Below are 17,934 nucleotides of genomic sequence, written 5' to 3'. Positions count from 1 at the left end.
TCAGTAATGTAAGCAAGGATAGAGAATATACAACCTGTAACATCTTAGTACCTCTGAGGGCTACTTACATGAAATGCATGATACATATGTATAAATACATAAACCTTTAAAGCATTCGCCTCTGTGGGCATCATCATCATCATATCGTACCCGGCCATAATAGGCTCGGTAGAATCGTACCCGGCCACGTGGAGCTCGGTAAAACCCAACTGATCAGTGGTTGCACAATAGGTGCCGTACCCGGCCAACTATAGCGTGGCTCGGTAGAGTAAAATAGATACATATATATAATGCATGCTCGACTCATGGAATCACATTCTAAACCTTTCGGAGTGACGTAAGGTCGGTATCCTCTGTACACGTTATTAGGACTAACTCTTCACTATGAACCTTATAAGAATCAGGAAGTACCAACAACATTGATAACATAAGACTAAGAGAAGCAACATTAACATCAATCGTTCCATAAGAGGGAAAACAATGTAAGTACTGCTAGCTTCTAAGAGTAGAGTATCTTGGAAGATCGTTCATTACATTATGTACAATCGGAGTCGTGCAAAAGAAGGAAAGGGATAGCCTCACATACCTTGTATATACTGCCCCAATCTCAAGCTATGCAATTGTCAAAACTCCTTAGTCTACAATAAGAGAAATGATACTATCGTTATCATTTAAGCGTCATAACTATTATGTATCGACCACAACCTATTTTACGATGAAACGGACAACACCTCCCCTATATATATGACCTCACACCATTCAAAACAATCACCAAACAGCCCAAACATCATCAATAATAAACATATTGAGCCTCCCGAAATAGTCCACACACAGCCTAATCACTCCATACATACGACGACCACCGTAGTCGTGTCAAACAACCTGGAAATGTTACGAATAACTATCAGCCCATAAACCTACATATATATGGTGTTTCTCCACACCCTTCCTCCTCCAAAACTCCACAAGATAGTAGTAAAATACGCAGCCCAACAACAACGCAAAACAGTCCACAAAACAATAACACTACTACCAAACCTTTCGATATATATCTCACAAGTTCTAGCTTCAATGGCTTAGCCGCAACTTGGATAATCTTAAATACATATAGAGTAAGAGGTTCCTTACCTTTATACAGAAAGAACAACTCCAATTTGACCTTAAATTTCCAAGAAATATCCCTCCAATGCTGCCACAACAACAAAAAAATGAAACTAGCGATCAATTAGTGTTTTTCGGCACTAGAATCACTTTAGAAGGCTTGAAATCACCTAGGATTAATATTAAGAACATTAGGGAGTATTTACAGAACATATACCCTTTAAAACAACCTCCCACACGAGTTGGAACGACACAAAAATGAGCAACAACAAGAAGAACAAGAGACTTACTAGCGCCACGGAATTCCCGACACTTGATTTGTGTTGTTTGCCCTTTTTTTGGGTCTTGAATCTTGAGAGAACCTTGAGAGGATGTTCCTAGGGTTCTAAGTTCTGAAAATAGTGAAAAGAAATGACTAAAAACGGGTTGTGGTCATCCTATATAAGTCCAAATATCTTAAACCGACTTAGTGGGCCCCATAGAGAGGTGCTTGGCGCAGTCTCGCGAAAACGCGAATATCTCTCTACTCCGAGATCGTATCGATGAACGGTTTAATGCGTTGGAAACTAGACTCATAGATATTTAATTTTGTTGGTAGATCACCCCGTAATTCCTTGTAAATTATGAGAAAAGATTAGAAACATTTGACCTAATGTTTAAGTAAAATTATGAACCTAAGTTGCGACAACTTTTGTCGACTTTTGTTTCATAACTCATTTGACTTCAAGACTTATGATACGGATATTATATGATTAAAATACCTTAATAAATGACCTCTTGAGTGTATTAAGCACCGCTAGATTACCTGAAAATATGAGTTACAACATCCTTGATTCGTTTAACTTCTAATACTGGTTAATCACCCTTATACACTCTTGTATCACTTAAGACCAATAGGATTGACTTCTTATCATCTCAAAGATAATTCCTTCTTGGATTTATGTTAACTAATATATGGCATGAACTAACACATGTGGATATGGGTTGTAACACCCTCCCCCCTTAGGAACATTCGTCCTCGAATGTAAGGGTTTATGGGGAGTTTAAATCATCGTGGATTCCAATGGAAATTTCCGATCAATTTTCCCCTATAAAATGGTCACTAGCAAAACTTGCAAGTAATTAATCCCAACATATGGCTTCACAAGGCTACACAAAGCATTATGCGTATTTACATTATCTACATATCACCATTTTGTATTAAGGAGGAGTATTCTCAAATTATTGCTTACCTCATAGAGCCGTTTCTTCTTCCAATGTATCCTGTCTTCCACCAGCATCCTTGTTATCTTCATTCTGGAATAAGTAAGGGTATTTTGACTTCATCTCCTTTTCTGCTTCCCATGTCATTTCTTCCATATTTTTGTTCCTCCACAATACTTTGACGGAAGCTACATCTTTTGTTCTCAGCTTGCGGACTTGCCGATCTAATATCGCCACTGGCACTTCTTCATATGATAGGTCCTCTGTAACTTGTACATCTTTGATAGGGACGACTCGAGAAGGGTCTCCAATACATTTTCTCAACATAGATACATGGAATACCGGGTGGACAAATTCCAATTCGGATGGCAATTCTAACTCATAAGCAACCTGTCCAATCCGTCGAAGAATTTTATACGGCCCGATATACCTTGGACTCAGCTTACCTTTCTTCCCAAAACGCATAATACCCTTCATTGGTGAGATCCTCAGGAAAACCCAATCACCAACCTCAAACTCTAGATCACGACGTCGGACATCAGAATAAGATTTTTGCCTGCTTTGTGCCGTCCTCAATCGCTCCTGTATCACTTTCACCTTCTCAATAGCTTGGTGAATCAAATCTGGCCCATATAATTCTGTTTCACCGACTTCGAACCATCCAACTGGTGATCTACATCTCCTCCCGTATAGTGCCTCGTATGGGGCCATTTTAATACTGGAATGGTAGCTATTGTTATAGGCGAATTCTATGAGTGGAAGATGATCATCCCAATTCCCCTTAAAATCTAGAACACATGCTCGTAGCATATCTTCCAGTGTCTGAATGGTACGTTCAGCCTGTCCGTCAGTCTGCGGATGAAATGCAGTGCTGAGATTTACCTGTGTGCCTAAACCCTTCTGGAAAGACCTCCAAAAGTTAGCCGTAAATTGAGCTCCTCGGTCTGATATAATAGATATGGGCACACCATGAAGCCTAACAATCTCCTTGATATACAACTTTGCATAATCTTCAGCCGCGTAAGTTGTCTTCACTGGCAGAAAATGGGCACATTTTGTAAGTCGATCAATTATCACCCAGATGGAGTCAAACTTATGATAAGAGCGAGGTAATCCAATAATGAAGTCCATATTAATCACCTCCCACTTCCAGGTCGGAATCTCTATATTTTGAAGCAATCCACCGGGTTTCTGATGTTCTATCTTTACTTGTTGACAATTGGGACACTGGGCTACAAATTCAGCAATAGACTTCTTCATATTATCCCACCAATACTGCTCCTTGACATCATGATACATCTTTGTCGAGCCAGGATGGATGGAATATCGGGATTGATGAATCTCATTCATAATCTTCTCTCGCAACCCTGCCACATTAGGCACACACAATCGGCTCTGGTATCTCAGTGCCCCATCTTTTCCGATCCTAAAAGCCATACTTTTACACTGTTGAATGCTTTCTCTTAATCGTACTAAGATAGGATCTTCATATTGTCGTGCTTTTACCTCGGCTACCAAAGATGATTCTGATGTATTCTGTACAGTAACACCTCCGTCATTAGAGTCTAACAATCTGATTCTCATATTGGCTAGCTGATGAAGCTCTTTAATCAACCCCCATCTACCTGCCTCAATATGTACTAAGCTTCCCATTGATTTACGGCTGAGAGCGTCTGCCACAACATTGGCTTTACCGGGATGATACAATATCTCGACGTCGTAGTCTTTCAATAATTCAAGCCACCTACGCTGCCTCAAATTCAACTCTTTCTGCTTGAAGATGTATTGTAAACTCTTGTGATCTGTGTAGATGTCAACATGGACGCCGTATAAGTAGTGCCGCCATATCTTCAAAGCATATATTACTGCAGCCAATTCCAAATCATGGGTTGGATAATTCTTTTCATGCTTCTTCAATTGTCTTGATGCATAAGCAATCACATTCCCACGCTGCATCAATACGCACCCCAAACCTATACCTGAGGCATCACAATATACCACATAATCTTCTGTTCCTTCAGGAAGAGTGAGCACTGGTGCAGATGTCAATCGATTCTTCAGCTCCTGAAAACTACGTTCACAAGTGTCAGACCACTGGAATTTGGTAGCTTTTTGTGTTAACTTAGTCAATGGTGATGATATAGAGGAAAATCCTTCTACAAACCGCCTATAATATCCTGCTAGTCCTAGGAAGCTGCGGACTTCTGATGGTGTTGTAGGTCTCGGCCAATTCTTTACTGCATCGATCTTCTGAGTGTCGACACTAATACCCTCATCAGATATCACATGGCCAAGGAATGCTACTGAGTTCAGCCAGAATTCACATTTGGAGAGCTTAGCATATAACTTACGATCCTGAAGCGTCTGTAATACTATCCGCAAGTGGCCCGCGTGTTCCGCCTCCGAACGAGAATACACTAGAATGTCATCAATGAATACAATCACGAACACATCAAGATAGGGCCTGAATATAGTATTCATGAGATCCATAAAAGCTGCTGGGGCATTTGTTAGCCCGAACGACATCACCAAGAACTCAAAGTGCCCATATCTTGTCCGGAAGGCCGTCTTTGGAATATCTTTCTCCCTAACCCTTACCTGATGATACCCTGAACGTAAATCAATCTTGGAGAAATACTTGGCACCCTGGAGTTGGTCAAACAGGTCATCAATTCTTGGAAGTGGATACTTGTTCTTTATAGTAGACTTATTCAACTGTCGATAGTCGATACACATCCGTAACGACCCGTCTTTCTTCCGCACGAATAGGACTGGTGCACCCCAAGGTGAAGTGCTAGGCCTAATAAAGCCCTTATCCAGCAAGTCCTTCAACTGCACCTTCAACTCTCGCAACTCTGCCGGGGCCATTCTGTATGGAGGAATAGAGATCGGTTGAGTGTCAGGTAACACATCAATGCTAAACTCAATCTCCCTTTCAGGAGGAAGGCCTGGGAGTTCATCTGGGAAAACATCTGGGAATTCGTTGACCACAGGGATTGATTGTAAAGTAGGCGGTTTCGCCTCCACATCCCTAACGCGAACGAGATGATAAATGTAACCTTTTGAGATCATTTTCCTTGCCTTAAGATAGGAAATAAACCTACCTTTCGGTGTAGCAATGTTCCCTTTCCATTCAATGACGGGTTCACCCGGAAATTGGAACCTAACCATCTTCGTACGACAGTCAACATTTGCATAGCATGAGGCCAACCAGTCCATTCCCATTATCACATCAAAATCAACCATTTCTAACTCAAATAAATTTGCCGAGGTTTGACGACTACAAATCATCACAGTGCAACCTCTATATACCCTTCTAGCAATCACAGAATCTCCTATCGGAGTAGATACCGCGAGGGGTTTACTTATCAATTCAGGTTCAATGCCAAACTTATTAGCCACAAAGGGTGTAACATATGATAATGTAGATCCCGGATCAATCAACGCATATACATCATAAGAAAACACAGATATAATACCTGTAACAACATCTGGAGACGACTCGAGATCCTGTCGACCTACTAGAGCATAGGTTCGATTTTGAGCACCACTCGAACTCGGCACTGCACCTCTACCCCTACCACGACCTGTCGACTGCTGAAAACCCCGTGCTGGAGGTCGAACTGATGAGGAAGAACCAGACACAGATCCAGTCGGCTGAGCCATACCATCACCTCCTCTATTAGGACAATCCCGCATCATATGGCCAGGCTGCCCGCACGAATAGCATGCATCAGAACCTCGACGACACAGTCCAAAGTGGGCCTTGCCGCACTGATCACAATGTGGTGTTGGGGGTCTCATCTGACTAGTATCCCTGTGATGTTGCGAGCCAGATGCCCGCGAACTCTGACCTGGACCAGAATAGGATCGATCATATCGAGGCCTCTGAAACTGTGGAGGAGCACTAGCTACAGGTGGCGCCGAACTCCTCGAAAACTGTGGCCTGATGCGGCCTCTGAAGTCATCAGAATACCCTGCAAATCTCGCCCTCTTATGCTGGCCTCTATCCTGCTCCCTAACTGCCCTCTGCTGGCGCTTACGATCCTCTAGGGTCTGGGCATAAGCTTGAATACGGGAAATATCCATGCCCTCCACCAAGGAGGTTGTCGTACACTCATTTATCAGATGTGGTCCCAACCCATTCACGAACATATGCACCCTATCACTCATCTCGGCCACCATATGGGGAGCATACCTTGCCAAAGAATCAAACTGCATACTGTACTCTCGTACACTCATATTACCTTGTCTAAGGTTCAAGAACTTATCAGCTCTAGCTCGTCGTATCTCAACTGGCAAGTAGTGACGAAGAAAGGCCTCAGAAAATTCCTTCCACACAGCTGGAGGAGGGTTCGGACCCCTGGATCTCTCCCAACTATCATACCAGAGAACCGCTAAATCCCGTAACCGATAAGAAGCCAACTCTACTGCCTCTGTATCACTAACATGCATAACCCGAAGTGTACGATGAACCTGGTCAATAAAAGTCTGTGGGTCCTCCTTGGGGTCTGATCCGGTAAACACTGGAGGGTCTAAATTAATAAAATCACGAACTCTTGTACTAACTGGTTTCTCAGCAGCACCTGTATTCTGCCTCTGAGCCTGAGCAGCTACCAAGCTAGTCAATAACTGCAAAGCACTCCGCATATCCTGGTCTGGAGTGTCAGACGAAGGAACTGGAGGCGCTGGGTGCCTTCTAATATCCTCTGGAGGAGATGGAGTAGATGAGGTATGAGAGGGCATCTCACTTTGAGCCTCACTTTGTCCTGCTCTGACTTGGGGAACCTGACTGGTACCCTCTCCCACTGCTGTATCAAGCCGCCTACTAATCGTTTGCTTCCTAGTCGAAGGCATCACTGGAAAAAAACAAGGTGAATATTAGAGACGAACACTTACGACTCAACTCTACGCACGATCTAGATTCAGGAAGAAGGTAACAACCCTAGATGTCATGTAGCCTCCTGATTATAAATGTGGCGCGCTACACATCCATAATCAAGACTCTACTAGACACGGCTCATAGACAACCCCTAGGACAGACTTGCTCTGATACCAAGTTTGTCACGACCCAAACTGAAGGGCCATGACTAGCACCCGACCACACTTGCCGAGCACCAACGTACATTTCATCTAACCTTCATTATTATCTTTTAAGGCTGACGAGATCAATATAAATGGTAGACCTAGATCATGGACAACCAGCAATAAAATATGATGGCATGCATATACATAGCAGGGGATGACCAGACAATCAAGAAACTACATATAAGGTATGAGCTACCACGCTACTATGAAAGACTATACAACAAAAACTAGCCGACAAGGCATACCAAACTATACATGAGCCGACACCTGTCTATGAGCCTCTAAAAGAACATAAGTGTTGCAACATAGCCGGAATAGGGCCCCGACATACCCATAATGTCTATAACAAAAATTGCATACCAAGACCAAGGCAAGTCCGGAGAAGGGATCTCGCCAATCACCGCTGATCTACTGTGGTGGGGGAGCTGTACCTGCCTGTCTATCAGGACCTGCAGCACGACATGCAGCGTCCACAAATAAAAGGACGTCAGTACGAATAAAGTACTGAGTATGTAAGGCAAGGAACCATAAATACGATCAGTAATGTAAGCAAGGATAGAGAATATACAACCTGTAACATCTTAGTACCTCTGAGGGCTACTTACATGAAATGCATGATACATATGTATAAATACATAAACCTTTAAAGCATTCGCCTCTGTGGGCATCATCATCATCATATCGTACCCGACCATAATAGGCTCGGTAGAATCGTACCCGGCCACGTGGAGCTCGGTAAAACCCAACTGATCAGTGGTTGCACAATAGGTGCCGTACCCGGCCAACTATAGCGTGGCTCGGTAGAGTAAAATAGATACATATATATAATGCATGCTCGACTCATGGAATCACATTCTAAACCTTTCGGAGTGACGTAAGGTCGGTATCCTCTGTACACGTTATTAGGACTAACTCTTCACTATGAACCTTATAAGAATCAGGAAGTACCAACAACATTGATAACATAAGACTAAGAGAAGCAACATTAACATCAATCGTTCCATAAGAGGGAAAACAATGTAAGTACTGCTAGCTTCTAAGAGTAGAGTATCTTGGAAGATCGTTCATTACATTATGTGCAATCGGAGTCGTGCAAAAGAAGGAAAGGGATAGCCTCACATACCTTGTATATACTGCCCCAATCTCAAGCTATGCAATTGTCAAAACTCCTTAGTCTACAATAAGAGAAACGATACTATCGTTATCATTTAAGCGTCATAACTATTATGTATCGACCACAACCTATTTTACGATGAAACGGACAACACCTCCCCTATATATATGACCTCACACCATTCAAAACAATCACCAAACAGCCCAAACATCATCAATAATAAACATATTGAGCCTCCCGAAATAGTCCACACACAGCCTAATCACTCCATACATACGACGACCACCGTAGTCGTGTCAAACAACCTGGAAATGTTACGAATAACTATCAGCCCATAAACCTACATATATATGGTGTTTCTCCACACCCTTCCTCCTCCAAAACTCCACAAGATAGTAGTAAAATACGCAGCCCAACAACAACGCAAAACAGTCCACAAAACAATAACACTACTACCAAACCTTTCGATATATATCTCACAAGTTCTAGCTTCAATGGCTTAGCCGCAACTTGGATAATCTTAAATACATATAGAGTAAGAGGTTCCTTACCTTTATACAGAAAGAACAACTCCAATTTGACCTTAAATTTCCAAGAAATATCCCTCCAATGCTGCCACAACAACAAAAAAATGAAACTAGCGATCAATTAGTGTTTTTCGGCACTAGAATCACTTTAGAAGGCTTGAAATCACCTAGGATTAATATTAAGAACATTAGGGAGTATTTACAGAACATATACCCTTTAAAACAACCTCCCACACGAGCTGGAACGACACAAAAATGAGCAACAACAAGAAGAACAAGAGACTTACTAGCGCCACGGAATTCCCGACACTTGATTTGTGTTGTTTGCCCTTTTTTGGGTCTTGAATCTTGAGAGAACCTTGAGAGGATGTTCCTAGGGTTCTAAGGTCTGAAAATAGTGAAAAGAAATGACTAAAAACGGGTTGTGGTCATCCTATATAAGTCCAAATATCTTAAACCGACTTAGTGGGCCCCATAGAGAGGTGCTTGGCGCAGTCTCGCGAAAACGCGAATATCTCTCTACTCCGAGATCGTATCGATGAACGGTTTAATGCGTTGGAAACTAGACTCATAGATCTTTAATTTGGTTGGTAGATCACCCCGTAATTCCTTGTAAATTATGAGAAAAGATTAGAAACATTTGACCTAATGTTTAAGTAAAATTATGAACCTAAGTTGCGACAACTTTTGTCGACTTTTGTTTCATAACTCGTTTGACTTCAAGACTTATGATACGGATATTATATGATTAAAATACCTTAATAAATGACCTCTTGAGTGTATTAAGCACCGCTAGATTACCTGAAAATACGAGTTACAACATCCTTGATTCGTTTAACTTCTAATACTGGTTAATCACCCTTATACACTCTTGTATCACTTAAGACCAATAGGATTGACTTCTTATCATCTCAAAGATAATTCCTTCTTGGATTTATGTTAACTAATATATGACATGAACTAACACATGTGGATATGGGTTGTAACATCCCTTAGCCTTTGCAATCGTTTCCTTGCCACATCAATAAGTAGAACAACATTTGCAATATCCTGTTCTTTCTTCTGTAAGGATGCATTAAGCTCATTTGTGATCACCAAAACATCTCTTATTAAGTGTAATGTGAAAGAAACCTCAAATGTTTGACATGTTCTAAGATATCCTGTTGCCTTAGATCTTTCTTCTAAAGACCGTGCATCAACAACGATAGTATCTAGAACATCAATAATAGAGCCAAACATATTAATAAAGTTCTTAAAAGATTTATAGTGCGACCCCCAACGAGTATCAGCAGCTCTAGCTAGATCAAGTTCTTGATTTAAGCCCTTGCCAGTATCAATTTCTCCCATATCTAATGCCTCTTGAAGTTTTTCTGTTTGAGATTGTCGAAGATCATCCATACGCTTAAAAGAACCCCCCCCACTACATTTAATATGTTAGAAATCAATAACACAAGTTCTCCCACTTCAAGACATTTTTTACAGACTACAACAAGGGTCAGTTGAAGTTGATGAGCAAAACAATGAATAGAATTAGCTGATCTACTTTCTTTTCAAATCAAAGTTTTAATGCCACTTAGATCCCCTTGCATATTGCTCGCTCCATCATAGCATTGTACACGTACATAAGATAAACTCAAAGAATGTTGAGCAAGGTAATTAACAATTACTTCCTTTAAACATAAAGCACTAGTGCCATGAATATGTACGATCCCAATAAACTGCTCCACCATAGATCTCATTCTATCAATATAACGCAAGACAATAACCATTTGTTCTTTGCGTGAAATGTCACAAGATTCATCCACTAACAATGCAAAATTGTCACCATTTAGATCCTCTATAATAGCTTTAATTGTCTCAAGCTTACATGCAGTGACAATATCTTTTTGAATTTTATGAGAAGTCAACTTATCATTTTTTGGAGCCTTTTCCAATACAAGATCACGGATTTTATCACACCTTTTTGCATACCACTTAAGGATTTCAAGAAAGTTACCTTTGTTTAATGATGATTCACTTCACGATGTCCGCGGAATGCTAATCCTTGATTCAAAAGGAGTCTCACCACCTCAATTGAAGCCTTTAAACGATGTCGGTGTTTGAGCTTTGTTTGAGTGGATTTCCTATGAAATGCAGTTTGAATTGACTGTTTTTGTTGCATTAGATCTTCACATTTTTTCTTTGCTTGGTTATGAATACTGCTCAGCCCTCCAATATGCATGTCTAATCTTTTCTTTTTATGCCAACTTTTAAATTCTATACTCGAAAATACATCACCTCCACCTTGATGAATGCTTTCATCTTGAAATAAATGACAACACAAACAATAAGCTGCATCTTCTATCACGCTATACTCCAACCAATCATGATATTGATCAACCCATTTGGGATTAAAACGATGCTTTAAACCGAAAAAATCTCTTTTAGGAAACTTGTGATTTCGAGGTTGGTAAGGACCTCTTTGAAGGTATGCTCTTCTAATTTCATCACGCTCATTTGGATGATAGTCCCTAATAGATATTCTTTCCTTTGGATCATCCTTTAAAGAGTCCAGATCAGCTCCTTGTCTTTGTTTTTTTAGACGAAGGAGGTTGTTCTTCTAATTGGTTCAGATTTTCTTCCCCGGGAGGAGCATTTTGACGGGAAGAACTTGATTGTGGCAACTTGGAAGATGCTGGAGTGAAATATCTCTTCATTGAATTTTGAAACTGGATTACCAAATTAAATTTCTAATTAGAACAATAATTTAATAAGTATATTTAAACTTATGTTTCAACTAGCATCACAAACAAGAATAATCTTAAACTCAATTCAAAATAATGATGGTGATTGGTGCCAATTCCCAAATTACAAGAGAGAAGAAATACCCAAACCCAACTGTAATTACCAATGATTTTAAGAGGTGCATATTTTTCTTATTTGAAGAAATCACAATTCACACACAACCATGCTAATTTTATAATCAGAGATAATTAGATACATTATACAAAAAATAGAGAATAAAGAAAAACCTGATTGGTGACTTTGCGGATGGCGCGAGAGATGGATTCTAGCGAGATGGCAGTGGGCAAACAAAAGCGAGGCTACGGCCGATGGTGGAGACCTTGAGGTTTGAATGTTTTATGGGTGAAAGTTTTTAACCAAGAGACATGGGGTTTTTTGAGATTCGGAGACTATTTAATATTTAATATATAGTTTTTTTCCTAATGAATAAAGAAATAGATTTATATAGTAAAAAAACAAAAACAAAAGAGAGGCAAAAACGTGTAGCCTAGGTCTACACTTTTCAAATTATAGTTTTATTTGGAAAAGAAACAAAAAAAAATATTTTCTATTTCTAATGAATATAGGAATAGGGGAATTATTTAATGAGCGAAGATGCAGGTTCCACGAAAGCTTTTACTGGAGAAAAAGTAAAAAGTTTATATATAGAGGAGACATTATATATAGAGGAGACATTGTTGGCTAGTTCGAACTTGGGATCCTTGGAAAATAATGAACCTCCTGTGCCAGCGAGCTGTGCGCTCTGTTTCTGTCAAAGTGGATTCAAAATCTTACTTATCCGCTTATTTTCTTAAAGAAAAATGAGATATACCTATAATTTTTCGGCAAAGCGGATTTATATGAACCCGTTTGATCTGCTCACCTATCACATATATTGAGTAACTTTCGCATGAAGATTTAGACAAATGATAAAATACTACCTAATTGTTTTTTACCAATTTGAACATCAGATCGTTCTCCTCCCATTCATTATTATTCTCTAATTTAAAAGGAGGACAGCCCTTCAGTTAGATCTTATATTAGAAAGCAACGGAGCATAGTTCTGCCTGCTTAATTCATTGCATCTTTTTTCTGGACCAATTGCATATTAGGAACTCATTCTTCTGCACCAACCGAGTATAAAGAACTGCACTCATTATGCACCAATCGAACAACCGTCCTTTAGTTTGCACCATGCACCTTGACGGGAATTTCAAGTGAATCACTATAGTGATTTCTGCTAGTGATCTTTGTACATTGAACTTGAAATTCTTATCATTGAACCCATTATATATATATTAATGCATAATTTTATAGTTGTTGTCAAAAATTTTAGATTGAACCCGATACCTTAAAACTGCATCGCCCTACATAGCATTTGGGAGCTCATTTTATTCATGTATTTAACCAAGACTCGGACTTCCCTTATTCAGATTTTGGAAGGGGCCATATTAGTGATATGGTTGTTTCCAATAAATTTGTGCAGAAAAATAAAATTAAAATTACAATAAGACTATGAAGAAACATAAATTTCTTGATAAACAATGCAGGTACAATTTTATTTGTTCCCTCTGATTTATTATTCATAATTCGAGGGCCTTAGCGGCATATTTCTCGAACATAGAATGATATGCACCTCCTTAATGTATTTGATGATCAAGAAGCATGTTATTCCGTTTGGATTCGATTACTAGAAATTTAAGCAAAACATATTTAACATATTTTTATCTCTTAATGAATATTCCTAAAATTTTATGAATTATTTCGGAGATAGACTATTTAATCGCTTTATGCATATTCCGAAAGTGTATGAAACTACTGAAATCGTCTTTGAAGGATATATATAATCTTATTTATAAGCATTGATTAGGGTTTTTGTGAAGTACTCTAATAGACTCGTAATATTTCAAGAGTCGCCTTAAATTTCGGATTTATCATGATCTGTTAAAATTTCATAAACACTGGTGTCTGAGCAATATACACAAACGACGAAAAAAGGAGCATTAAAGACACATAAATTATTACTGGCAACATTATGCTATTATTTAGAAGCTTACAAAATGTAACTATTAAACAAACTCTCCACGCGACTACATTAAAACACAGACAAACTTCACGAAACGAGTGTAGGAGTCTCAGCACAAATCTTGAATGTGCTATTTAGTAATCTTCTGGAGCCAAGGGTTGATGGTGAGTGTGGATTGGAGCAATTTCAGATTGTATAAGCCCAAACTCATAGATAAGTCCAGCAATGGCTGCACCTATAAATGGGCCCAACCAGTAGATCCAATGGTTCCTCCACCTCCAGCCCACAAGAGCAGGCCCAAATGCCCTTGCAGGATTCATGGATGCCCCTTCAAAAGGCCCACCAACAAAGATATTAGCCCCAACTATGAAAGCAATGGCGAGAGGTGCAATGATGCCCAAACTTCCCCTCTTTGGATCAATGGCAGTTGCATATACTGTGTATACCAGCCCAAATGTCATTACTATTTCCATCACAAGTGCGTTCAAGTTGCCAACTCCTGCTGCTACTCCGAATCCCAGTGGCCTCTGAAACCACAAGAAATTTGCAACAAACTCAATGTGAGACTTGGACAGTCGATTTGACTAAACAGATAAACTCAATATTATATTCATAAACTATCTACATAAAGTATTGTAAGTTACTTGCAATTCAATATGAGAAAAAAATATATTTTAAAATATTGGTCAAAATTTACATAAAACAAAAAGTGACACACCAATTGAGACTGAAGAGTAACTGTATAATGAGTTAGCTAGCTGCTGGTCAAGGATCAAGTAAGAGGATTCCTTCCTCACTTCAATGGAAAACCAGAATATACAAGACTACAGTATTCACTAAAAGCAAGCTGATTGAGCAGGAAAGACGAACAAGGAAAATAAAACTTGTATGGTATGACAGGAAAATATCCTTACACAAATAGCAACATTAACTGTTTACATTTTCCAATCAATAACATAAATTACATACTAATTATACATAGATTATATACTAGTATGTCCGCTTTCTATTTTAACTTTAAGCAGTTAGATGAGAGACTATTCAGGTTAATTACTCAAACATTCACGTTTGGAGATATGACTCATTCTCTCCGGACCGGTTAATACAAGAACTATAAATAAATGATCAAGATCCACTATGAAATCTAAAAAGATTTTTCATACATAGCATAATCCAAGCGAACCCACATAACATCTTTACTTAACTATGACCGGCCATTGTATTAATTAGCAAATAAACGTATTGCTCGAAACAATAAGGGGTATTGCTCGAAAACAATAAGGGATTAGCTCAAGGAAAATAATAAGGGATTAGCTCAAGGAGTACTAAAAAAAGGTGCTAATGACAGTGGGACTCGTGCAGGTAATAAGAAGCTTTAAAAATGTGTTGGAGGGTGGAAACTATTTTTCAAAAAAATATTTATTAAATACATCCAAAGTGGCTAGATCCATCTTACCAAGCCATCAGTAGCAAGCCTCAACAAGGCAGAGGCTACAACAGCACCAAGGAGCTGAGCAACCCAATAGTAGACAGCACGAAGAACGCTAATCCTGCCACCCACGAGGGCACCAAAAGTGACAGCTGGGTTAATATGTCCGCCCGAGACGTTCATGCTCGACGCTACTGCTGCAAAGAGCGACAGTGCATGTGCCAGTGCGATGGCCGTCAATCTTGATGCTCCTAAAGCTGTGTCGGGATACAACTTATCTGCATATTTCACATTCAGAGTTATAGCTTTTTTGCATGCATGCATGATCGAGCAGAGCAGTAAATGATTTCAAATGCAATTTTACTAGGAGACGAATTAGCATATTCTTTCTCTAATAATTAAGGTAACCCCCCCCCCCCCCATATATATATATGGCTTGACATAAAGTGTTAGTAAAGTATTTATTATTATAAGTCAATTTTGTGTAAAAAATACTAATCTCTCCGTTCCAAATAAATTACATGAGGTCTTTTATTTTTAGTCTGTTCCAAAATAAATGACATATTTTTTAATTTAGAAATAGTTCAACTTTAAACTTTTCATTTCACCCATTTTACCCTTAACGAAAAGGTAACCACACAAAATATCATAAGCCCACAAAGTTTTTATTCCTTAAGCTCTTGAGAGCACAAGTTTCAAAAGTCTACCTTACCGTGTGAAACTAGCTCATATATTTTAAATTGAAACTGAAACGGAGGCGGTATATACAACGGTTAGTGCACAGAACTCAAATATAACGAGATGGGACTGAAAGATGCAGAATTGGTGTAGTTATTTATTTACCAAGAGCAAGAGCAGAGCCTTCCCCAGCAAAGACGAAGATGAAGGTAGAGAGGAACTCGGACAAGGTGGCTCGCATGGAATCAGGGTGCGTGGCCTCATCCACCCTCCCAAAGGCATATCTGCGAGGTGGCTGCATTATCTAAGTAAACCACTTCACCTTAATTTCTTCTTATTTGGACCAACAGCCTTTACAATCACTATCCGTATACTTAATTCTTGTTTACTTGAGAAGAAAAGATAAAGATGAAGAGATCAGAGAAAGACGAGAACTATCGATATTGTCGAGGGGGTTATAGGTGGGTTCTAGATAGATAAAAATGGATTTAAGTGGACACTTGGGAGAACTTGTGCATGAATACTGACACGTACTGCGTACTTGCATGCGTTGTCTATTCGATCCAATCAACACCGTATTCATCTTTACTCTCTTACATCTACTAGTGCGGTTATATCTGGGCTAAGCCCGGGCCCAACAACTATAGGAGCAATAATGTGTAAATATATACCTTGGCTTAATTTTTTTTGACGATTCTTAATGTAACACTATATTGATACTATTCAGAAATTTTCTAAGCGTTTTAAAAGGATGACATAGTTGGCTATATTCATCGATCACCAAATAGAATGAGGCGAACATTTTTAGTTCAGATTGACAGTCCTCTATATTATTTACTTTTCAAAATTTATGCGCTACTTGTACCATGCATTATATTAAATATTGTCTGCTCGTATATTTGTCCAGTTTTCTTGTAATAGACAAATTAGTCAATCTACACCTTTAAAAATTTATCCAAAAAATATTTTTTTCCTGTCTATTATCGTAAATGATCTATTATATGCAGTGCAAAAAATGTTCTCAGCCTTGCGGCCATTATTGTTGTTAAACAAATGGTAGCATCTTTGGTGATTCTTTTAAGAATTCACTTGTTTTTTCTTTTAATTTTTTGAGTAGGATTATGGAGTTAGCGACATGATCTGATAAACGAATTAGAACTAACAAAAGATATTTTTTAATAATTAAGTGTAACCAACTTCCTTTTGTAAATATTTGTTGAACTCGTTTTCATATTAATTTAGATTAAACGTATGTGTTATAGTTTGTTCAATTCTCTTCTACTACTGTTTGCATCTCTAAGTTGTGTTCTATAAATAGACATTAATAAATGAAGATAGCTTTTAAGAGTAAAGACGTTACATTCTCTGTTTGGCAAACTGCAGACCTTTTTCCAAAAAAAAGAAATTAACTTTACACTTGAAATTAAGTAACAACATTAATCTGGTGCAAATATCACATGAAGGTAAACAAATTTCTGAATCTACTCATAGTTGTTACTAACCCAACTGAAATTCCAAATGCAAAAGGTGAAAATCAGTCTTTGCCGGGGATGAATATTGAGCTAAGAGTGAGTCACATGGCGACTCATCTCATTCATTATTAGTCTTAATTATTTCCAACTCTAGTGTAATGTGTGACATATTCAAAACCCGAATTTGGTGTATTTAATTTATTTGAAGTAATTACTTATAGCATATGTTTTTATATTAGTCATGTAATAAAGATATGTTTTATCAACATAGTACGAAGTTGGCATCATATAGTGTCTTCTAGAAAATTCTACGCCCTTGTTTTTCAAGTTTACCATAGTAAAGGCAACTGAATTTATTCTTACTGCGTAACAAATTAAATACGATTGTAGAGATTAAGTAAAAGAAAAAAAAAGACAATTTAAGTTCTACAAAAAGTATTTGAACTAAATCCTGAGGAAAAAGTTATTTTCCTTCAAAATAATTTAATGCAATTCTCAATTTATAAGAGTTTAAACTTTCATGCAATCTAATA

At 38.6% G+C, this 17,934-nt stretch overlaps 3 protein-coding genes across 3 annotated transcripts; all 3 read right to left on the bottom strand.

Moving 5' to 3' along the window:
* Nucleotides 1-9,993: 9,993 nt before the first annotated feature.
* Nucleotides 9,994-10,431, bottom strand: LOC138870834 (uncharacterized). Its single transcript, XM_070148673.1, has one exon. It carries the CDS (start codon nucleotides 10,429-10,431, stop codon nucleotides 9,994-9,996), a length of 438 nt encoding a protein of 145 aa, XP_070004774.1.
* A 152-nt stretch (nucleotides 10,432-10,583) lies between these two features.
* Nucleotides 10,584-11,254, bottom strand: LOC138870833 (uncharacterized). Its single transcript, XM_070148672.1, has 2 exons — nucleotides 11,099-11,254; nucleotides 10,584-11,006 (listed from the first exon to the last, which is right to left on the bottom strand). Exons 1-2 carry the CDS (start codon nucleotides 11,252-11,254, stop codon nucleotides 10,584-10,586), a joined length of 579 nt encoding a protein of 192 aa, XP_070004773.1.
* A 2,465-nt stretch (nucleotides 11,255-13,719) lies between these two features.
* On the bottom strand, nucleotides 13,720-16,382 carry LOC104222718 (probable aquaporin TIP3-2). The gene is made up of 3 exons (XM_009773995.2): nucleotides 16,095-16,382; nucleotides 15,279-15,529; nucleotides 13,720-14,349 (listed from the first exon to the last, which is right to left on the bottom strand). The coding sequence occupies exons 1-3, from the start codon at nucleotides 16,228-16,230 to the stop codon at nucleotides 13,957-13,959; spliced, it is 780 nt and encodes a 259-aa protein (XP_009772297.1). The 5' UTR covers nucleotides 16,231-16,382; the 3' UTR covers nucleotides 13,720-13,956.
* Nucleotides 16,383-17,934: the final 1,552 nt, after the last annotated feature.

This window comes from Nicotiana sylvestris, chromosome 6 (genome assembly GCF_000393655.2).
Source record: "Nicotiana sylvestris chromosome 6, ASM39365v2, whole genome shotgun sequence".
NCBI lineage: Eukaryota > Viridiplantae > Streptophyta > Magnoliopsida > Solanales > Solanaceae > Nicotiana > Nicotiana sylvestris.
The sequence above is the reverse complement of the archived record's forward strand: the minus strand, read 5'-3'. Positions and strand labels throughout refer to the sequence as shown.